This window comes from Gymnoscopelus braueri, assembly GCF_963280865.1.
Source record: "Gymnoscopelus braueri genome assembly, chromosome: 20".
In the NCBI taxonomy this organism is placed as follows: Eukaryota; Metazoa; Chordata; class Actinopteri; order Myctophiformes; family Myctophidae; genus Gymnoscopelus; species Gymnoscopelus braueri.
Genome location: NC_137622.1, coordinates 39,532,091 through 39,556,333, shown reverse-complemented (window position 1 = coordinate 39,556,333; position 24,243 = coordinate 39,532,091). Strand labels below are relative to the sequence as shown.

The 24,243-nt window shown below is 40.3% G+C and overlaps 3 protein-coding genes across 4 annotated transcripts in view; 1 reads left to right on the top strand and 2 right to left on the bottom strand.

Annotated features, from left to right (window-relative positions):
• The window catches only part of polr1a (RNA polymerase I subunit A), a 445,779-nt gene that overhangs the window by 170,689 nt on the left and 250,847 nt on the right, over nucleotides 1-24,243 (top strand). The gene's annotated exons all lie outside the window — the stretch shown is intronic.
• Nucleotides 1-24,243, bottom strand: part of slbp (stem-loop histone mRNA binding protein) — a 234,777-nt gene that overhangs the window by 79,604 nt on the left and 130,930 nt on the right. The gene's annotated exons all lie outside the window — the stretch shown is intronic.
• The window catches only part of LOC308076591 (protein NLRC3-like), a 31,382-nt gene continuing 26,420 nt past the window's right edge, over nucleotides 19,282-24,243 (bottom strand). Inside the window, exon 13 of the mRNA XM_080416993.1 lies at nucleotides 19,282-20,366. Within this exon, the coding sequence (XP_080273119.1) occupies nucleotides 19,816-20,366 (551 nt within the window). The 3' untranslated portion in view covers nucleotides 19,282-19,815. The remainder of the gene's footprint in view (nucleotides 20,367-24,243) is intronic.

Below are 24,243 nucleotides of genomic sequence, written 5' to 3'. Positions count from 1 at the left end.
TGGTGCTCTCAAGGCCTTGAAAGCAGTTGTCATGATCCGTGTCGTGTTCTGTCTCTCTGTTGTGTTTTCTTGTTGTGTTCCTTGTTTCTTGGTTATACTTGGTGTTTTACAATACAGTTGTGTTTCTTTACATATTTTAGAAATACTGTATATCTTCTTAGTTCTAGTTTTAATTTACAATTTACAATTGTGTACCTTTTGTTTTGTAGTGATGTCCTAGGGTTTCCTGTTTGCTGCTACCTGTCTTGTCTTGTCCTGTCTCACCCTGTCATTTGCAAATGTTGTTCACCTGTGTCTTGTTTAGCCCTAGCCAATCGTGTGTTGATTGTCCATAGATAAACACCTGTGTCTCCAATGTGTTTCTGTTTGCCCTTCACTGCCAGTCTGTTTGTTCTATGTAGTTGTCTGTGAGTATCTTAGTGTTTGATCTAGTCTCCTTGATTCGGTGTATGTAGGCTATCTGCTTGTGCTTTTACAAGTGAAACTTGCAAGTGCCTTCCTAGTCCTTCTTATGCTCCTTGTGTTCCCTGGTTTTTGTCATAATAAAAAAAGAAAACTCCTTGTATCTGAACTGCTCTGCCTTGGTCTTTCTGTCCTGCACTCCCTCCTGACTCGCATAGTGACAGCAGTCTTCATTACTCTTGGAGTCTCTCATTCTCCCCTCTGACATTTTGGCTTTGTCTTTTGGTTTGCATCCATCATCCAACTCCTTACTTCTAAGACATTTCAATTTCAATGACCCCCATGTCTCTGAGAGTGTACAAATGGACCATTAGGGGTCAATTTGGTTCCATTTTGTACACTCTCTGGAGTTACAGAAATGTAAGGGGACATTTAGAACCCCCTCAAGAAACCATGAGGGTCCCCCGGACCCCACTTTGAAAACCACTGCTTTACACACATCCACTACAGATTCTGCAGACTAACTCACTCATAAACAATTAGTTAATTAGCCTTTGTCTTTATATTCATAATCAATTTTGTGTTTAAGTGTATTTCTCTTATTTTGTTTGAATTCTGAGCCAGGTTCACACTCTTGATTAAAACTGCTAGTTTTGGTCTTCTGAAATTGATAAGTGACTTTAAGATATGACAATAACGAATATGTGTTTTGATAACATTAAACATCCCTGTTTGCTCTCCAACCATCTGTTGAATTTTTTTTTCAACAGATGTTTTTTAACAATAACCTAAAACTCAAAAAAGTTGTGTCTTAATGAACCCTGATCATCAGTGAATCTAGTAGATTCAGTTATTCTGTCAGGGGGAGAGGTGTTTGCTGTAGACTTTCAACTTTTGACCTGCCACCTCTCCCTTAAACTTCAAATATTACCTCGAGTTTCTAATTAGTGTGAAAAGCCTGGTGGCGCAAGAGAAAAGGAGAGACCTCGCAGGTGGAAGGTTGGAGGTTTGAATCTTGGTCCTGGTAAATCTCTATCTTTGCTCTTTTTAAGGAGAGGAGTGTAGAATCAGCCCGCCTCCCTCCTCGCGCCCTCTTTTAGCTCCGGTAGGAGGGGGAGGAGCATGAGTAAAGCCCACCTCCAGTGGGAGGAGCTTAACAAATTTACATACTAAGCAAAGCCATTTTTGTTGAATGTCATTGACATTATTAGTATTATAGCTGACTTATTTGTTTGGTTTGTTTTTACCACTGTTTTATGTTTTTTCATTGAGGCACTTTGAAGTTTTGTATTGATTGTTGTTTTGGTTGTTTGAGATATTTTGTATTAGTTGTGCTTTGAACCCTGAACCTTTGGTTTATTAACCTCTGGTTCATCTATTGAGCCACGCTGGCATAGAAGATGCAATTGGGAATGTAATACTTAACTCACCTTTCACAATTTAGATGGAAAGTGAAAAATGCTCTTTGGGAGCTTTGAACCCAGAACCTTTGGAATACAAACCCCTGATTCATCTATTGAGCCACGCTGGCATAAAAAATGTAAGTGGGAATGTAATAACTAACCTCACCTTTTACAATTTAGATGGAAAGTGAAAAATGCTCTTTGAGAGTTTTGAACCTAGAACCTTCAGATTATGAACCCCTGATTTATCATTTGAGTCATGCTAGCAGGGCAGAACCAACTGAGCATGTAATAATTAACTAAGAACGTGATACTTAGCCCACCTTTTAGAATTTAGATGAAGAGTGAAAACGTTTTTTATGAGTTTTGAACTCTTAACCACCGGTTTATAAATCACTGATTCATCTCACATGCAAGCTAGCATGGAAGATGCAACTGAGAATGTAATACTTAACCCACCTTTGAGAATTTAGACAGAGAGTTCAACTTTTTCTTCAGGGGTTTTGGCCCTTAGGGTCCTGTTCTAAAAACCTTTTCAAATAGTTCAACTAGCCGATCTACATTTAGTTTGACTCAGTTCCACAGATAAATATTGTGAAAATAGCCTAATGACAACATTGTAGATTGGCTATTTTCACAATGTTTGCCTTTTTCGTTGGTAATATTGGCAATTTGGCCAATGTTTGACCATTTTTATATTATACTTTGTTGGTTACTTTTGACTTAGTAATGCTCTATTAAATTGTCACTTTAGAAATGTGTAGATGATACCCTGTATACACTTATACTATATGTTGGTTTGTTTACTGTTGAGTAAGAAAACGATATAGTGCACATTAAGCTAATCATCTGGGGATCTTAAGCACTTGGGCCTGGTGCTCTCAAGGCCTTGAAAGCAGTTGTCATGATCCGTGTCGTGTTCTGTCTCTCTGTTGTGTTTTCTTGTTGTGTTCCTTGTTTCTTGGTTATACTTGGTGTTTTACAATACAGTTGTTTCTTTACATATTTTAGAAATACTGTATATCTTCTTAGTTCTAGTTTTAATTTACAATTTACAATTGTGTACCTTTTGTTTTGTAGTGATGTCCTAGGGTTTCCTTGTTTGCTGCTACCTGTCTTGTCTTGTCTTGTCTTGTCTTGTCTTGTCTTGTCTTGTCTCACCCTGTCATTTGCAAATGTTGTTCACCTGTGTCTTGTTTAGCCCTAGCCAATCGTGTGTTGATTGTCCATAGATAAGCACCTGTGTCTCCAATGTGTTTCTGTTTGCCCTTCACTGCCAGTCTGTTTGTTGTATGTAGTTGTCTGTGAGAATCTTAGTGTTTGATCTAGTCTCCTTGACACTATCTTCTTGTGCTTTTACAAGTGAAACTAGTCCTTCTCGTGCTCCTTGTGTTCCCTGTTTTTTTGTCATAATACAAAAAAGAAAACTCCTTGTATCTGAACTGCTCTGCCTTGGTCTTTCTGTCCTGCACTCTCTCCTGACTCGCATAGTGACAGCAGTCTTCATTACTTTTGGAGTCTCTCATTCTCCCCTCACATTTTGGCTTGTTTGTCTTTTGGTTTGCATCCATCATCCAACTCCTTACTTCTAAGACATTTTAATTTCAATGACCCCCATATCACTGAGAGTGTACACATGGACCATTAGGGGTCCATTTGGTTCCAAATTGTACACAATCCGCGTTAGACATGTAAGGGGCCATTTCGAACCCCCTCAAGGAACCTTGAGGGGGTTGTGAACCCTGATCATGAACCCTGATCATCAGTGAATCTAGTAGATTCAGTCATTCTGTCAGGGGGAGAGGTGTTTGCTGTAGACTTTCAACTTTTGACCTGCCACCTCTCCCTTAAACTACAAATATTACCTCAAGTTTATAATCAGTGTGAAAAGCCTGGTGGCGCAAGAGAAAAGGAGAGGCCTTGCAAACGAAAGGTTGGGGTTTGAATCCTGGTAAATATCTATCTTTGCTCTTTTGAAGGCGAGGAGCGTGGAATCAGCCCGCCCTCCTCCTCCCGCCCTCTTTTAGCTCCGGTAGGAGGGGGAGGAGCATGGGTAAAGCCCACCTCCAGTGGGAGGAGCTTCATACATTTACATACTAAGCAAAATCATTTTTGTTGTATTTTATTGACATTATTAGTATTATAGATGACTTATTTGATAGTTTTTTGGACCACTGTTTTATGTTTTTTTTATTGAGGCACTGACGTTTCGTATTGATTGTTGTTTTGGTTGTTTGAGATATTTTGTATTAGTTGTTAGAGTTGTCTTTTGTATTAGTTGAGCTTAGAACCCTGAACCTTTGGTTTATAAACCCCTGATTCATCTATTGAGCCACGCTGGCATAGAAGACGCAATTGGGAATGTAATACTTAACTCTCCTTTTGCAATTTAGATGGAAAGAGAAAAATGCTCTTTGGGAGTTTTGAAGCCAGAACCTTTGGTTTGTAAACCCCTGATTCATCTATTGAGCCACGCTGACATGGGAGATTCAATCGGGAATGTAATAATTAACTCACCGTTCACAATTTAGATGGAGAGTGAAAAAGGTCTTTAGGAGATTTGAAACCTTAACAAACGGTTTATAAATCACGGATTTATCCCACATGCTAGCTGGCAGGGAGGATACAACTGGGAATGTAATACTTAACTCGTCTTTTAGAATTTAGATGGAAAGTGAAAAACATTCTTTGGGAGTTTTGAACCCAGAACCTTCAGTTTACAAACCCCTGATTTATCATTTGAGCCATGGTTTGTACTCCCGACGCATGTGCCATGCTACCAACTCTACAATGATCCTTCGATTGTACGATATCTGGGCTTTGTAGAGGATGAGAACTTTGGATACCTTGTTCTTCAGTTATGTGAATACACACTGGAAGAACACATCACCAATACAGATTTTGAACTGAGGAAGCATCTGGCAAAGCAGGTTCTCACAGGTTTAACAATACTTCATTCTCAGAATCCTCCAATTCTCCACCGGGACATCAAGCCCCAGAATGTCTTAATTGGTAAGCTACCGAAGCCACATTTAACAAGTATATAATGTCAGAGATTTAGGCACCATTCACTGAATTTATATTGATTAATCTAAAACCCTTTCATTGGATTGTATTATATTCTACCCTGTTTGCCCTGCAGATATTAAAGAGAGGGCCAGATTAGCTGATTTTGGAATAAGCAGACAGTTGCTCCAAGGACAAACAACACATCTCACGAGCAGTGCAGGACCAAGATGCTGGAAGGCAAAGGAGGCCTTGGATGATGATGATGAACGTGTACCGTAAAACACAGCACTGACATCCAGGTTTGTTCTTATTCTACATCACAACAATATAATCGATGAGTCCAACACATACATTCACTAAATGTTTACATTCATTCTAAAGGTGGCCGGGATGATGAACTACTACATCTGTCTGGAGGACAACATCCATTTGGCAGAGGATTTAACTGTGAATTTAACATTTACAGTGGTAAGTATGAATTAAAAGATATTCAGGATGTGGTTGCCAAGAATCTCATCGAGAGGATGATCAGTGGAGACCCAATGAAAAGACCTAAAGTGGAGGAATGCTTGGCTCATGCCTTCTTCTGGTCAGACAAAAGGTACAAGAAACAGGCACACATTTTCTGTTGCCATACAGTGCTTTTTAATACAATCACTGACATTATCATTATATTTGTAATTGATATCATGGCTTAATCGAAACCCCATCTCATCTTTAACAGTAATTAAGTAAAGTATGTTTTCTGCCTACATGTGTTTTAAGTGCATTAGTTTTTTGCTGCATTATTTTATATATTGAAATTCTTTATTGGGAATAACCCCTTGAGATGAACCATCTCGTTTTCAAGGGGCTCCGCAGTTACAGAATACGTAATAATAAATTTAAGAAACGGAACAAAAACATAACATAAATCAACAGGACAAAACAACATCAATCAAGGGGGGGAAACAAGACAAAACATACAACAATAACATAACAACAATACACAAAGCACATACATGAATTGTTGTGTCATAGATCTGTTACTGATAATTAATTAGTGAAAACATGAACAGGTAGTCTCAAGGTGAGAGGACAGCGCCATTTTAAACAATTGAGGAGATTAAATTGACCGAATATGAACAGGTAGGTTGTTCCAGTCAGAAGGAGCTCTAAACCTAAAGGATTTTTTCGAAACTGAAATATATACGTTTGGAACATCAAAGTAAACTTGTGCACAATGTCTCAGTTGGTGTCTAGAAGTAAAATGATTCATATACGGTTTGAGATACTGTGGGTAATTAAAGTAGATACATTTAAAAATGAACTGTAACCAGTGCTGCTGTCGTCTTACTGTGGGAGACGGCAAGTTAAGGTTTTCATACATGGTGCAATGATGAGTCATGTAAGGACAGCCAAGAACAAATCTACATAGACGGTTGTATATTGTATTAAGTGGAAGAAGGTTATTTTTAGATGCAGTGTGATAGACTATATCAGCATAATCCATAATAGGAAGTATATGAGTTGAAGACTTTAAACACAATATCCATTGGTTAATCATCCTAATGAAAATAATAATAATAATTATTATTTATAATGACATTTATATTAGAAACAATTCCCCTTTAGGCTAGCGGATAAGATGTTGGCTTTCCATGCGGGAGACCTGGGTTCTACACCTGTACATTGACTTACAAAACCTTTTATTATTATTATTATTATTATTATTATTATTATTATAATTATTACCATTACCATTATTATTATTATTATTATTATTATTATTACACTTATTATTATTATTGTCTCCGCCAGGCCGAAAGGCATGGCGAGAGAGTATGTTTTACCCTCCGTCCGTGTGTCCGTCCTTCCGTCCTTCCGTCCGTCCGTCCGTCCGTCTGTCACCAGCTAATCTCCGCCACCGTTGGCTTGATCGCAGCGAAACTGTGCACACACACTCCTTGGATGCCAATTCCGAACTTCTGCCCCAGATTTTTCACATGGGCCTTTTATAGCGCCACCAGGAGGCCGATTTGTGCAAAAGATATTTTTTGACAGTACTCCAACAGATTTTGTCCAAAAATCTCGCAAATCGGTACACAGTATCTCTATAGTCATTAAACAAAACTTGTCTTTCAGATTTTTCATATTCCATTCTGATTGGCTAAAAATGGCTTCCAAAGTTTGCAGGAGTGCTCCATTTTCAACAAAATGCCTCAAATCATGAACACAGCATGCAATTTTGGTGAAATTGTGCACGCATATTTCCACTATGCCGAGGAATAAATGCCACTTGAAAATGTTCAAATCAGCCTCATGGTGGCGCTATAACAGGCCGATTCATGTTTTTACCTATAACTGCACCGATCTGTGTAAAACTTTGTATGCGCACTCCCTAGAGGTCAAGGAAAAACCTTTGCCCTGCATTTTTCCCATTTGCCTTTTATAGCGCCACCAGGAGGCCGACTTATGTAAAACACATTTCTTTATATTACTCCTTCCGATTTTATCCAAATTTCACGCAAATCGGTACACATGATCTCCATAGTCAATTGATCAAGACGGATGTGTTTGATTTTTCATATTCCATCCTCATTGGCTAAGATTGACATCTAAAGTTTGCAGTAGTGGCTTGTTTTGAACAAAATTCCGCAAATCATGAATGCACCGTCCGATTGCGGTCAAACTTTGCACGCACATTCACACTATGTTGAGGAACAAATGCCACCCTTTTAACATTGGCCTGTTATAGCGCCACCAGCAGGTCTAATTTAGCAAAAAAAAAAAGTTGCACAAAATGCCTCAAACCATGAATGCAGTGTCCGATTGCCGTGCAAGGCCTAAGAACAAATGGTACCCTTTAAACATTGGCCTATTATAGCGCCACCAGGAGGCCACAATAACGTACCTGACCTGGCGGAGACCTGTGCTCCGAGGAGCACTTTTTCTAGTTATTATTGCTCTAGTCTAGACGCTAGCATCACTAGTCTGAAGAGGACTATTAACCCTTGCATTGTGTTAGAAAACTGCATCCACTTGTGGTGTTAGCGGGTCAAAATTTACCCGTGATTTAAATCAGCCCAAAATACTCAAAACATTTTCATTCATTATTTTCTCCCACCTCATAGCTGACTTGTAATCATAGACTGTATAAAAGAGATGGACAAAGCCAAACCGCTGGTTTCTACAGACCGAAAATGAAGCCGATTGTTCAGGAATTTGAAATCCGCCATCTCTAATACAAGCCAAAAAGCACGTCGGGAACAGGAACCGGAAAACAATCCCCAAAGAATGCTATTGGTTGGGTAGCTTGTCAATCAAGAGCGGGGGCGGGGAATGAATGCTATTGGTTGTGTAGCTTGTCAATCAAATCATCCCGCCCCTCCTGGAGAATAGCCTACTTTATCGTCAATTTTAAAATAAATGGGACCATAATTTAGCAAAACGCATATCATAATGATTGAAAGGAGACTTTAAACTAGCGACTGGAAGCATATAGAATTTATGACAATTTGTATTAAGGTAAGAAAATGTAGTCTAAAGTTTGTCAAAAAAACCATCCCTTCATATGAACTGTCTCTTCCGTATTGGAGTCAATGTAAAAATCTCAAGCTGGCCCCTTGCTTGTAATGCATTCATATCCATGTAAACACTTTTTAAAATATTATGTTGGGTTAGGGCTAGGGTTTCATCTTTCAAAATATCTCGTCTTCTATTATAAAAAATTAAAAATTCACTCATTAAATTCCTATAATGAAGGCAATGGATAATGATGTTATCTAGCTAGAATAGAATAATTAAGAATAATAATTAGAACACACTTCCAAAAAAATAAAAAAATAAAATACTTGTTTTCGTTTTTTAACTTAAAAAAATGTTCAAATTATAAAAAATAGTGACACTAGTGGTGTTAGGGTCCGAAATGACCCGTATACCATAGAAGGTAAAAAGTCATTTATTTTTCATAAACTCAAACTTTATTTTACTCCTGATAGCAAATGCTAATTGAGGACAAATCTCTCTCACTCTCAAACATGTAAACATTGAATATTGACAATTTGGGGGGGAATTGAGCCACACTTCTTTGCCGGGTCATTTCGGACCCTAACACCACAAGTGTCACTTTTTTTGCCAGACCCAAGGGGTCGGGCTTACATGAGGCTTTGTATCTGTTTCGTCCATACATGGGCAGGGGCCATTTGTCCTCCGGCCCCAGCCAAAAAAGTCTGTCCCCCTTTCGTCCATACATGGGTATCTGTTTCGTCCATACATGGGCAGGGGCCATTTGTCCTCCGGCCCCAGCCAAAAAAGTCTGTCCCCCTTTCGTCCATACATGGGTATACACAGGCTGACACGTCATGTGAGGTCCGGCTTAGCCGTGACGTAGTGCATGTTTTGTACCTGTTTCCTCCATGTATGGTATGTTTATATTGTATTGTATGTATTATGTATTGTATGTTTATATTGTATTGTATTGTATGTATTATGTATTGTATGTTTATATTGTATTGTATGTATTATGTATTGTATGTTTATATTGTATTGTATGTATTATGTATTGTATGTTTATATTGTATTGTATGTATTATGTATTGTATGTTTATATTGTATTGTATGTATTATGTATTGTATGTTTAATTGTATTGTATGTATTATGTATTGTATGTTTATATTGTATTGTATGTATTATGTATTGTATGTTTATATTGTATTGTATGTATTATGTATTGTATGTTTATATTGTATTGTATGTATTATGTATTGTATGTTTATATTGTATTGTATGTATTAGGCCTATATCGTCTTTGTCGGGTGGAAACCTCATGTCCAAAACTGCTACTTTTCAGGATTCAAGTTCAAAAATAGCAAAAGTAGCAGATCTACAAGCTCTAAACGTGTCGCTGTGCGCCGTGTTTAGAGCTTGTAGATCTGCTACTTTTGATGCTTTGGTGTGACACTGTAGTAGGCCTATGATCAAGTAGGGGTTAATTTACAAAGAAAACATAACAAGTTAGAATATGGAGATAAGAGGTTTCTGCCCGACAGCAAAGATATGTATCACTGCTGAATTGAGTACAATGGACCACAATGGAAACAAGCCCCCTGGGGCTTTTTGTGTTATCCTTTTTACATAACCTTTGACTGTACTTGTACTTTTACTGTTACTGCTAATAAAGTATTAATTCAATCAATCAATTGTGTGTGGTCCTTATTATTTCATTCACATATAAAGATGAGAAGCATTGTGTGTGGTTATTATTACATTAGAGAAGCATTTGCACTCAGTAAAACAAGTTTACTCTCTAATGTCCTCTCGCACATGGACAACAAGCTGCTGAAGGACAAATATGTACGTATGCTGTTCGTGGACTACAGCTCAGCATTCAACACCATTGTCCCAGCAATACTTGACAAAAAGCTCAGAGACCTAGGGCTACACCCAAGCATGTGCGACTGGATACAGGACTTCTTGTCCAACCGACATCAGGTGGTGAGAATGGGCAGCATCACATCCGACCCCCTGACCCTCAACACCGGAGCACCCCAGGGATGCGTGCTGAGCCCTCTCCTCTACTCCCTGTACACGTATGACTGCATAGCCACACATGTCTCCAACACCATCATAAAGTACGCGGACGACACGACAGTGATAGGCCGAATCGTCAACAACGACGAGTCTGACTATAGAGAGGAGATCAACTCACTGGCACTCTGGTGCCGGGAGAACAACCTCGCTCTTAACGTCGACAAGACCAAAGAACTGATCGTGGACTTCAGGAGGCCGCGGAGAGACCATGCACCCATCCTCATCGACGGTGCTGCAGTGGAAAGGGTCAGCGAGTTCAAGTTCCTCGGAGTACACATCGAGGAGGACCTCAAATGGGAGACGCACACCACACACGTGAGGAAAAAGGCTCAGCAGCGACTGTACTGGCTCCGCCGCCTGAAGAAGCTCGGAGTAGGACATCGCATCCTCAGGCTGTATTACAACAGTTCTGTTGAAGGCATCCTAACAGGCTGTGTCACGGCCTGGTACGGGAACTGCACTGCCCGAGAAAAGATCAGCCTACTGCGAGTAGTGCGATCGGCAGAGCGAATAATGGGAGGCGAGCTCCCAGCGCTCCAGGAACTGTACAAAAAGCGGTGCGTGGTCAAAGCCAAGCGCATCATCAAGGACAAGCACCACCCAAGTCACAGACTGTTCAAACCCCTACAACGACCGCGACCGGGCAAGGGGCTCTACCGCAGTATCAAGAGTTCCACCACCAGGTTCTGGTGCAGTTTTAATCCGGCTGCTGTCAGAATGCTGAATGAGGCATAAGCCTTGTTCAGCAGCCTGACAACAGGTGGTGCAGACTTTTCTGGCTCTTCCTGAACACACCTGTGGATTATACCAGGGACAAATGATTTGGACTTAGCTCCCCCTCGGACACACCTGTGGACTACACCAGGTACAAATTACTTTTTGTTGCACTCCCTCATGGAGCTACTTGCGGATTATACTAGGGTCAGTCCACCCTAGGTGGACACGCACTGACCTTTTGCACCTTAATCCCATGTATAACGCACTGACTTTTTTTGTCTTTTTTATTGTGCTCTTTTTTTTTCTCTAAGCACCTTAACGTCCATATGTATATCATGCACAGTATAAGTATAACATGCACAGTATACATACATTGCTGCTATGCTCAGGCACTTTAGTTTTTTATTATCTCAGGTACTTTGTAAATATGTAGATAACTTGTCTGGCCTTCTGCTGTTCTCTTGTTTTTGATCTCCTTCCCACTTGCCCCCCACCCCTCTTCTTCTCCCCCCCTCTTCTTTCTATGGAAATTAACGTTGCGATGGGAACGATGTACAAAAACAAATTTCACCCACTTTTTTACCTTGTAAACCTGTGATGTGACAATAAAACTGATTCTGATTCTTCTGATTCTAATGTTTTATTAGGAATCATGTCACAAATGATGAACACGTTTTACTTTTTAACAGAGTAGATGTAATTTCCTGTGTTCTGGTGAATGTTGGGAGTTTGATAGTTTTATTAGGCTTGCTTGATGCACTACTGTGGCTCAGTTACAGCCAGGAGCTTTTACCTTTAATGTTGATCCTGCATGGATCTCTACTGACATCTAGTGGCGCTCAGCGGTACACTATTGAATTGAAAACAATCTCTGCATATAAAATATTCAACTCAAGACCAGTGCTGGTGTGAAGGTTTCAGCATGAAATGCTTAAAACAATACCACCAATTACACATCTTTCCATTCTAATTGCTCGTTTTGAGGTTAGCCTACTAATGTTATTTAAAACCAAAAATATAAATAAATAAAACCACCAATTCTCACTACGTACATCTTCCTCCAACCATTAGGCTGCTGTTTTGAAAACCTACCCTCTCTTCTGTCATCTTGTCCCTTGTTTAGACCACTGTAGTCTACTGTTAACATATGATCATTGTATTGATTGTAATAATGTTTACTGTAGTCTACTGTTAACATCATATGATCATTGTATTGATTGTAATAATGTTTACTGTAGTCTACTGTTAACATCATATGATTATTGTATTGATTGTAACAATGTTTAGTCCACTGTAGTCTGCTGTCACTATTAAACATGTCTTGGTTCTGTGTAGTCTATGTAGCTGACCGCCCAAGTTTCTCCCATTAAAGAGCTTTGTGACACCAAGAGGAAGTTTATAACGGTTTATTATACAACAGGTAGTTCCGACCAAGCAATCTGATTGGTTGAAATAGCTATCTAGCCGTGCTTCAAACCAACATGATAGCACGGGCCTAATCACATTAATAAATCACTCCGCACTGCAGTCCGCACCTGATTAGAACATATATGGCACAGCTGTGCTGTGACGTCACGCTGTCCCACGGTAGGAAAACAAACAGCACGGCGAAAATAGCCGATCTACAAGTTCACAACGCGTTGCCATCGCGACGCGTTGTCAGCTTGTAGATCAGTTATTTTGGCCACGTGACACGGTCGTACGACGGAGCATATAGCCTACTGGAATTCATTCCACTGCGCAAGCATTGATAGCTCAGCTGTGTTGATGAGACGGTGCCTCAGAGCGCTGCTACAGGGACTATTTAATGTCTCAGTCAAAGAAACTCTTCTCTTTACAGGGAAACGGATAATAGCGAAACATTTTTATTATGAATTGCCCCACAATATGAATACATTTGGATGTGTTTTGTTGGTAACTGTTGTATAATCGCAATATTACACTCGAGGGTGTGCTTTACCTTACATTATTGACACTTCAGGGTTACATGTCGGCTTTCCGACATGTCGCCTTTCCGACGGTTACTAACCCTATACCTAACCCTAACCCTAACCGCACGCGGAAGCCACTAGTCGGAGTAGTGAGATGTCGGAATGGAGGCAGGACACCGCACTTCAGTGATGCTCGCGGAACTCGGCTTCGCCTCGTTCCTGACCGCATCACTGGCGTGCCAATAATGACGGTAAAGCACACCCTCTCGTGTAATATTGCTTAATTCTCCACTTCACCAATGTCATGGTTTCTGACAACAAGGCAAACCAAGTAAATACAAATAAATCCAGATAAACAAAGACACTGAGCTGTGGTTGGAGAACAAGTGAGGGCTTCTGTAGTGACACACACCTGACTGACATTATCATATTAATGATGACACTAATGGCCATGGCAGACACCTGTCTGTCATTGGCAATGAGAGTGGAACTGTCCAGAGGCTGTTGCCTAGAGACAGCACAGAAATAGGCTCTATGTGCAGCAGACATATTGTAAAGACATTGGGCCTCTTCTTTACTTCCTTCACAGGTCTTACTAATGAAGGCTCTGTTCCATTCTGGTCAAACAGAGTCAGGGTGCTGATATTGTGCATGTTGGCTCACTGGAAACACTCTGCTACGCCAGTGGGTCTCAACGTGTGGTTCAGGGACCCTCATGGTGCCTTGAGGGGGTTCCAAATGGCCCTTTACGGGTGTGTAACTCTGAGAGTGTACAAATGGAACCCTTACGGGTCCATTTGGTTCCATTTGTACACTCACAGAGTTATGGGGGTCCTTGAAATGTAAAAGCTTGAGAACCACACTATGCTTCATTAATATGTCTGCTGTGCATAGAGCCAATTCTCAACAGTCTCATCATAATATGATCGTTGTATTGATTGTAATAATGACATCTAGACATGTTGTGGTTGCAGATTGAACACCAGGGGGTGCCAGGACAACATCACTCAATGTAAAACTATTATGTGATTTAGTTTGTATGTTGGAAAAAAAAAGATCCAAATAAATTGCACTTAAGCTAAGTGCAGTACTTGAGTAAATTAACTTTACGAAGTTACTTTTCCCCACTGTTATACCACAAATGTCCTGTCCTTAAGTCAGGGGTCTTCAAGGTTTTCCAGACAAAGGACCCCTTAGCTGAGAGAGAGATGAAGCAGGGACCCCCAATACATATTAACATTGTGTTGCAGATTAAACTTTTTCATAGTTTTCATAGATAGTTTCAGACTTATTTGACAGCACTATCATCAGTTTCAAACACTGTGTTTGTTTGATTGTTTGTTTGTTTGTTTACACATTATCTTTTCTATTAAATATGTTGGATTCATGTTAATGAATATTTTCAGACAGTTAACCACTTAAACTCTCAATACTTAGAAAACTTGTATTTAGTCTGCTCTTTCCCCCCCCCCCCCCCCCATACCAAACCTATTTGCCAAAAATAGCAGATCTACAACCTCACAACGCCTCGCAGCGCAAGGCAGTGTGAGCTTGTAGATCTGCTATTTTCGGCTATTGTTCCCATCAGAATAGAGATGCTAGGGTTCAAGTGGTTAATGTTAAACAAGGTTCCAATCACACAAAGATTTGGATTTATTATTATTATTAAAGACTGAAGCAAAACAAGGTGACTTTCTTACAGTATGTGTTTATTAGAAAGCATGTCACACATGATACACAGGTTACTATAACATAAGAGTTAATAAGCACAACATTGTAAAACCCATCTCAATGTCCCATACAATGAATTCATAGGTCATTACAGACCATTTGACCAAACACATAGCTTTGATAAGCACAATAAATCAATACAATCATAGGTCATTACATTACATTAAGAAAAGGCTGAGACTAAGGAATAAAATCAATAGAAACAGTGGAATGATGATAAAAGGAGGATGTGGGGTTGATGTTTATTCTTCTCTCTCTGTATGTATGTTTCCTTTCTCTTTGTAGAACCCATTTGTATATTTATACCCATGTTACTTTGATGTGTTTCTCCTTTGCTATAATGTGGAATGAACTACCAAAACTCATTAAAGATCTGGACTCTCTACCCAAACTCAAAGCTAAACTAAAAGAATGTCTGACCTCAAAATACAAAGTGAGCATAGTTTAACTCCTTGAACACCTTGCAGTGGTGGAAAAAGTGCTCTGTTTTTACTTAAGTAAAAGTATCAATACTGCAATGTAGCAATACTATGTCTAGAATTCAAAATTGACTTGAGTAAAAGTAGAAAAGTATTGGTATCAAAATGTACTTAAAGTAACAAAAGTAGAAATACTCATTATGCAGAATGTCCCATTTCACAAGTTTTCAAATGTATAAAACATATCGATGGCCAAAACGCAAAACCTCCTATCTGAAAAATTTACATTGTTGGGAAAATGAAAAAGAAAACTACAAAATGTTGTATCTTTTTTGCACAATGCAATTTGTTTATGATACCCATCACATAATTCACCGTTTCTGGATTTCTGGATTATATTACAATATTATATGTTAATTACACTGATCTCATATTGCAAATGCAGATAGGAGGTTTTTCCCCACTTTTCCTGGATAATTCTGCAGATAGGAGCTTTTGCACTGTGATGTTAAGTGATTGCATAACTAAATAATGATAAATAGTACAGGCTGTAAATACATACATTTACAGCTGCAAACAGTTGCATCAGTGGTGTGGTCTAGGTTTGTTTTCTGAGGTATACAATAATCATTCCCTGCACGAGATGCGCGTGGTCGTGGGTATACGCTAGCGCATTTTCAATGGATGAAATGGTTAGTAGACTGTATACGCTTTTTTCCAAAAACAACAACAATTAGGTGGACTACAAAACAACTGGCCCAGGCACCCCTCGACATAATCCCCCCTATACCCTCAACTCCACCACCTGAAATACCCCCCCACTCCCACAACCCCCAGCACAACACACCCCCCAAACCCCACCCACCCAAACCCTCATGCCCTCCAACTCCCCTAACTCATACAACTGGATCACCAACCTTGTGTCCGGTGTGGATAGTGGAATAGTATGTAAGATCATTGAATGTCTTAAAGAGCCTATAAGCAAGGAGGAAAGACGGATGCCTTGACCCTAGACTCACCACAGCCAGGGAGGAGATGAGAGCAGCACACAGGGACTTTGTCGCTGACCAAAAAGGAGAGGGTCTGAGGGAGGAATATAAGCGGAGGAAGGAGGAGCTATATCAAGTGTATGCAACTGGAACAACGGGAGCTGACCCAAAAGATCAGGGACATTAAAGAGGTGCATGTTAACCAGAAACATGGCAAGAGCTGGAAGCTCATCAATGACACAAGCTGCCGAAGCAAAAGTAGAATGATCATCGATCCAGTACCAAAGTCAGGCGAACTCACCAAGGCATTAGCCTGAGCTCACAAGTTGCCAAGACGGCTAACAGGAAGATCCTCAACCGTCTTAGACCCTGTAATGAGAAACTCGGGCAGATACTGGTGCTGAGGAGGATACTGGAAGGAGTAAGGAGCGGAATCTTTCAGTGGTGATCACCTTCATGACTTCCAAAAGGCTTTTGGCACCATCCACCGGGGGAATCTGATGAACATTCTCCGGGCCTATGGAGTTCCTGAGAAGATGGTTCAGATGATGGAGACAAGCTACTCGAGGCAGTCCAGGACTTCTAATAACCTGGGCCTGGACTGCTTCAATGGAACAGGACCTGAAGGTCCGGGGGGCACTTGACTGGAATGCCTTGCATGGGATGAGGAGAGTGTGGAAATCAGACATGGGCTGTTCGTATAGCTAGAGTGGAGTCAGTACTGCTGTATGGGGCTGAGACATGGACCGTCACAGCACAACAGGAAAGGGCCTTGGATGGAGTCTACACAAGAATGCTATGAATGGCACTAGGAGTCACATGGACGGACCACATCAGAAATGTGGTCCTCTACAGGAACCTACTATGGGTCACAGACAAAGTCAGAGAGAGAAGGATGAGGCTGGGCACTGCGTCAGGGACCCATAACTAGTGGCAAGCAAACTAACACTATGAGAGCCAACCCAGGGCAAAGCCAGGAGAGACAAGAAGTGCACCACCTACGTAGATGCACTTCGGCGTAACAGCTTAGCCAACAATACTGTAAAGCTCAAGACCCTGATGCTAGATAGGAGAGTGTGGAGGGCAGCGATTCAGGAGTCCCAAGTTGGTGTTGGCTAGACCACACTCACATATCGCATCGCAAAGACCCTATTCTATATGATCCGGCCTAACTGACCCATGCCCCCCTCAACATAATCCCCCCCATACCCTCTACCCCCAACTCCACCACCTGCAATACTCCCCCACTCCCACAACCCCCCCCCCCCCCCCCCCAACTGCCAGCCCACACCTCTCCACCTCCATAACTCAAAACCCCATCCCACTTCAGGGGTCCCGAGTTGGTGTTGGCTAGACCACACTCTCGCATCGCAAAGACCCTATCCTGTGTGATCCGGCCTAACTGGCCTATGCCCCCCTCAACATAATCCCCCCCATACCCTATACCCCCCAACTCCACCTACTGCAATACTCCCCCACTCCCACACCCCCCCCCCCAACTGCCAGCCCACACTTCTCCACCTCCCTAACTCAAAACCCCATCCCACTTCAGGAGTCCTGAGTTGGTGTTGGCTAGACCACACTTTCGCATCACAAAGACCCTATCCTGTATGATCCGGCCTAACTGGCCTATGCCCCCCTCAACATAATCCCCCCATACCCTCTACCCCCAACTCCACCACCTGCAATACTCCCCCACTCCCACAACCCCCCCCCACTCCCACAACCCCCCCCCCCCCCCAACTGCCAGCCCACACCTCTCCACCTCCCTAACTCAAAACCCCATCCCACTTCAGGAGTCCTGAGTTGGTGTTGGCTAGACCACACTTTCGCATCACAAAGACCCTATCCTGTATGATCCGGTCTAACTGGCCTATGCCCCCTCAACATAATCCCCCCCATACCCTCTACCCCCCAACTCCACCACCTGCAATACTCCCCCACTCCCACAAACCCCATACCCCCCAACTGCCAGCCTACACCTCACAACCCCCATAACTCAAAACCATATCCCACCCCATACCCTCATACCCCCAAATCCCACCCAACCCATTACCCCCACTCCCAGAACCCCCGGTCCCCATGCCCCCAACCAGCACACCACAACCCCCAAACTCCACCCACCCAAACCCTCATGCACCCCCCACCCCATACCCCCCCAACCACCACCACCCACACCTCCCAAACCCTATAACTCCATACCCTCATACCCCCCCATACCCTCATACCCCCCAACCGACACACCACAATATTTTCATAGGGTTGTTGGCTGCCACAGTGTTCACATGTGATTTTGATCTGCAATTAATACAAAATCGTGATTTTGATCTGCAATTAATACAAAATCACGAGAATGACGTTCACATTTAAGCAGCAATGACAACCTCTAACCACAAGTTCAAAATGTTCAATGCCAAAACCTCCTATCTATACCTAAAAATGACCTCCTATCTACATAGATGCACATAGGAGTTTTTTACCTAGAAATAGTTAGGCTTACAAACAAACATAATTTTTGTTAAATAATGCTTTTTTTATGCTCATTTTGAGATCAAGACATTCTACAGTACTGTATCAAGTATTACCATAAATTTTGTTTATCAACTCACACTCTTGGTGTGATAAAAGTGTCACCACCTGACACTAATCATTAGCAATCAACAAGGCAATGCAATTAACTTGACAGAGTTACTAACAAATACTTAACTAGTTAGGGGAAGACACTTTTTTATTTTGAAAATAATAGATGACTACAAACTGAAAGACATTTAGACGGTCTACATAACATAGAATTCCCAAGTTTCAGCTCTGTCTGCTGCTCAACTAGTTCTGGTGCAGATAAGAGGTTTTGTGCTTCAACATTTTAGCACTAATTGGCACTGAACAAGATAGGAGGTTTTAGTCAAATGACTTTTTCTGACAAAATGAGGGGCGGGACTATCTTGCAGACAGACTGAGCATGTGCAGCATAGCCTATAGTCCTCATCCACAGTGAAATCCGAAAATCATGAAATTTGCACATAGGAGGTTTTGCATTTTGGCCATCGATATATATATTTTTATAGAAAATAGCAGATCTACAAGCTCACAATGTGTTGCATCGCAACTCATTGTGAGCTTGTAGATCTGCTATTTTCAAATGGTTGAAATGTATATAGGGCTGAAGTGGTTAATGTATGTTTTGTAATAATAATCAAAATCTACAAAGTAACTAGTAACTAAAGTTTTCAAATAATTGTAGTGGAGTAAAAGTACTATATTTGCCTTTGAGATGTAGTGGAGTAGAAGTAAAAGTATAAACAAATTAAAATACTCCAGTAAAGTAAAAGAAATACATCAAAATTGTACTTAAGTACAGTACTTGAGTAAATGTAATTAGTTACTTTACACCACTGACACCTTGGTAGCAGCATCCTCTGTATAACCTTGTACGTCCAAAACTGTTACTTTTCAGGATTCAAGTTCAAAAATATATAAAAAGTAGCAGATCTAGAAGCTCTAAACATGCCGCTTTGCGCCGCGTTTCGAGCTTGTAGATCTGCTACTTAATAACCGCGTGCGTGCGTGCGTGCATGCGTGCTTGCGTGTGTGTGTGTGTGTGTGTGTGCGCGCGCAGCAGTGTCTCCAGGACACATGACGTTACTAGATCTGACACAGAGACACTGAGGAACCCTTCCACCAGCAGTAGAACCCAGCACAGAGTGGTTCAGTGAAAGTGCACTGGTAGGTGTGTAGGTGTATCAGTGTGTTAGATAACACTTTGTAAAAAGACAGACTTCCAGCTGGACAGTCTACATACACTGCTACTCTGTTAGAGCGACGGACAGAGTCAGAGGGACGGACTGAGAGTTTAGTCTCCTCATCATTGTGACGGACACGGTAATCGTTGTCATCATCATCACATACTAGACTCCAGGATTTGTCATTGGATCCTAACAGACAGTCAACACCCTTTCCTCTCCAGTTGATTCCTCTGTGTGTCACTGATATATAAACCCTTCTACTCCACTCTACCTCCCAATAACAGCGGTCAGGCAGACTCTCTCTACACAGAACCTGTCTATAGGAGTCAAATCTGTCTGGATGGTCAGGATATGGTTGCCTCTCCTTCACATATGTCGCCTTCTTGTTGTCCTCAGACAGAGAGAGGTCTCTGTTTGCTGTGTTTGGATCCAGTGTGAGTTCACACACATCTGATGAGAGAACAACACACAACACCAGTTTATAATCATATAGAACTTCATAATAATGTACAAATGTAACTTATTAACCAGTAGGAGCACTGTTTTAAAAAATGGCAGACAATGACAGATCTACAAGCTCTCAACGCATCACGGTGTGATGCGTTGTGAGCTTGTAGATCTGTCATTTTCAGTGTAATGTTCAGCTACTGTATAATTACCAATGGTGGAAAGTAACTCAGTACATTTACTTAAGTAACATTTGGAGGTATGTGTACTTTACTTGAGTATTTCCAATTTCCAATACTTTTACTTCTACTCCACTACATCTCAGAGGCAAGTATTGTACAAATAACTCCACTACAATTATTTGAATTATTTAGTTACTAGTTACTTTTCGGATATAAATTATGATATTATGAAACGTACATTAACCACTTAAGCACTATTTTATACCTAGGCTGTTTGAAAATAGCAGATCTACAAGCTGACAGCGCATCGCATCACGACACGTTGTGAGCTTCTAGATCTGCCATTTTCAAACATTTTAGTACTCTTGGTACTTTAAGTACATTTTGACAAAACTTTTGTACTTTTACTCAAGTAAATTTTGAATTTTGGACTTACTTGTAACGGAGTATTTCTATATTGCAGTATTGGTACTTTTACATAAGCAAAGAATTAAAGTACTTTTTCCACCACTGATAATTACCCCGAAGAGTTAATCTGGTTAATAATAATAATAATAATAACAATAATAAAAATATAGTAATATATAATAAATGAGATCTACAAGTTCAAAGCACCAGTGGTGGAAAAAGTACTAACGTTTCTTACTTAAGTAAAAGTATCAATACTAAATTGTACAAATACTCTGTTAGTAAGTAAAAGTCCGGAATTCAAAATGTACTTCAGTAAGAGTACAAAAGTATTGGTATCAAAATGTACTTAAAGTACCAAAAATAAAAGTACTAAAATGTTTGAAAATAGCCTCGGTATAAAAAAGGGCTGAAGTGGTTAAAGGTTTCATGACGTTCAGTTTTACCACACATTAAAAGTCTTTGTCATGGTCCTTCAAATGTGTATAGAAAGTTTTAACAAAAAAATCCACTCCATTTATCCATGGCAGGTGTTTTTCTCTCACATTTCTAAAGCCTTTTCAACTGCAATGAAAAAAGAAATCTTTGCCTGCGGGTGTCGCTGGTGAGGGATTCTGCCTGTCAATCATCGCCTCTGCTCCGCCCCCCCCCCCCCCAAAGGAAAGGATAGGGGAGGGGAGGGGCGAGGAAGAGAGTGGGCGGGAAGTTCAGATTTTTTAGGTGTATTTGAGGTCATAAAACCCCCCAAAAAACATAAAAAATAAAAAAAGTGAAAATGAATGTCATAGAACCTTTAATGTATGTTTTATAATATAACTTTTTATATCTGAAAAGTAAATAGTAACTAAAGTTTTTAAATAATTGTAGTGGAGTAAAAGTACAATATTTAACTCTGAGATGTAGTGGAGTAGAAGTAGAAGTATTGAAAATAGGAAATACTCCAGTAAAGTAAAAGTACCTCAAAATTGTACTTGAGTAAATGTACTTAGTTGCTTTACACCACTCACACACTATGTACACACATGCAAGAACACACACACACACACACACACACACACACACACACACACACACACACACACACACACACACACACACACACACACACACACACACACACACACACACACACACACACACACACACACACACACACACACACACACACACAATTCTTCAAAAGTGATAATAGCAAAAGTAGCAGATCTACAAGTAAATAAATAAGATCTACAAGTTCACAACAAATAAGCATGCATGCACACACGCACGCATGCACGTACGCACAAACACACACACACACACACATACGGTATAAACATAGAGTAAACACACACACACACACACACACACACACACACACACACACACACACACACACACACACACACACACAGGTTTTGTAATGGCTTCCTAATCTGCAATCTGTAAAACAGTGTGAAAGGACCCCCCCCCCCCACACTAGCACTGTGTTTCATAATCAAGCAGTACAGTACAACCAGGCAGCCATTTGAAGACATTTTATGAAATATCTGAGATCATTAGGATTTTCTGGAAGATTGAACATGTATTCTATATAGTTTGACCACTTCAAATACTCTTTCATCTTAAAATAACTATTAACCGAAAATAGCAGATCTACAAGCTTACAACGTGTCTTTGACGCGTTGCAAGCTTGAAGATAACCTTTGAGTGACACACTTAATGAGTGGCGACTGAGAACTTTAATCCATGAGAAGCAGATAGTCCATGAGCCAGAGCCCCAAAATTGAGCAATTATTATCGAAAGAGTGGGCAAAACCAAACCTATATTAAATTGTTCAGAGGGTCAATACGAGTAAATAAATGTATGATAACCTCACCACAGGAGCAGCTTTTTCATGGTTATCACACATTTTGTAATTTTCCCCATACGTACATGACAGGTCAAAAAATGACAAAATTTAAAAAAGAGTTATCATAATGAAACTTCCTGAGTTGATTACTTACATGAAGACAATGATTTATCGTATTACAAGTTTTCTGAAATTGTATATTTAAATATGCAAATTAGGCATTTAGTCCATGAGCCAGAGCCCCAAAATTGAGCCAGATATTGAATATTCGCTTGTTAAAAACCTTTGACTCCAACATATTAACAAAATGAAATAAGTATGTCGACTCTGGCTTTGTCCAATGTTGATTCTGGAAAGTTATGCAAATTTGGGCATATCTTCTAATGCCTAATTTGCATATTTAAATATACAATTTCAGAAAACTTGTAATACGATAAATCATTGTCTTCATGTAAGTAATCAACTCAGGAAGTTTCATTATGATAACTCTTTTTAAAATTTTGTCATTTTTTGACCTGTCATGTACGTATGGGGAAAATTACAAAATGTGTGATAACCATGAAAAAGCTGCTCCTGTGGTGAGGTTATCATACATTTATTTACTCGTATTGACCCTCTGAACAATTTAATATAGGTTTGGTTTTGCCCACTCTTTCGATAATAATTGCTCAATTTTGGGGCTCTGGCTCATGGACTAATATACAAGCTCACATCGTGTCACTTTTTTTCCCCCATACTTTTTGACTGTGTGTGTAACACGCAGTCTAGTCCACTACATCTCAGAGGCAAACATTATACTTTACTCCACTACAAGTGGATAGTGGGATCTATCCACTATGCTTCGCGATGCGACACATTGTGAGCTTGTAGATCGGCTATTTTCAAATGGCCGAAATGTATATAGGGCATTAACTGGTTTTGTAATATAATCAAAATCTACAAAGTAACTAGTAACTAAAGTTTTCAGATAATTGTAGTGGAGTAAAAGTACAATATTTGCCTCTGAGATGTAGTGGAGTAGAAGTAAAAGTACTGAAAATTGAAAATACTGCTATTTTCAAAAGATTTTTATACATTTGAAAACTTGTGAAGAGGGACATTCTGCATAATGAGTAGTAGTAGTAGTATGAGTAGTTTTTACTTTTGGTACTTTAACCCATTAAGGCTTTTTTGAAAAAAACGTATGTTGCTATGTCAGTGGTTCTGAAACCTTTTCATGTCAAGGACCCCAAAATGTATATGTATTTGGCCGCGGACCCCCATCTCAAAATATTTTGTTCCAGGGACCCCCAGATGCAAAGATTTGAGTTACAAATGTTCGCTTTAAAATATATATATTCAAAGATTTGCACACATTTTCTTGATTTTTCAAAAATAGCAAATCTACAAGCTCGTAGCGCGGCACTCGGTGGACAAACAGTCCAATCTGCTCAGTTCAAAGCTTGTTGGATGCGTGAC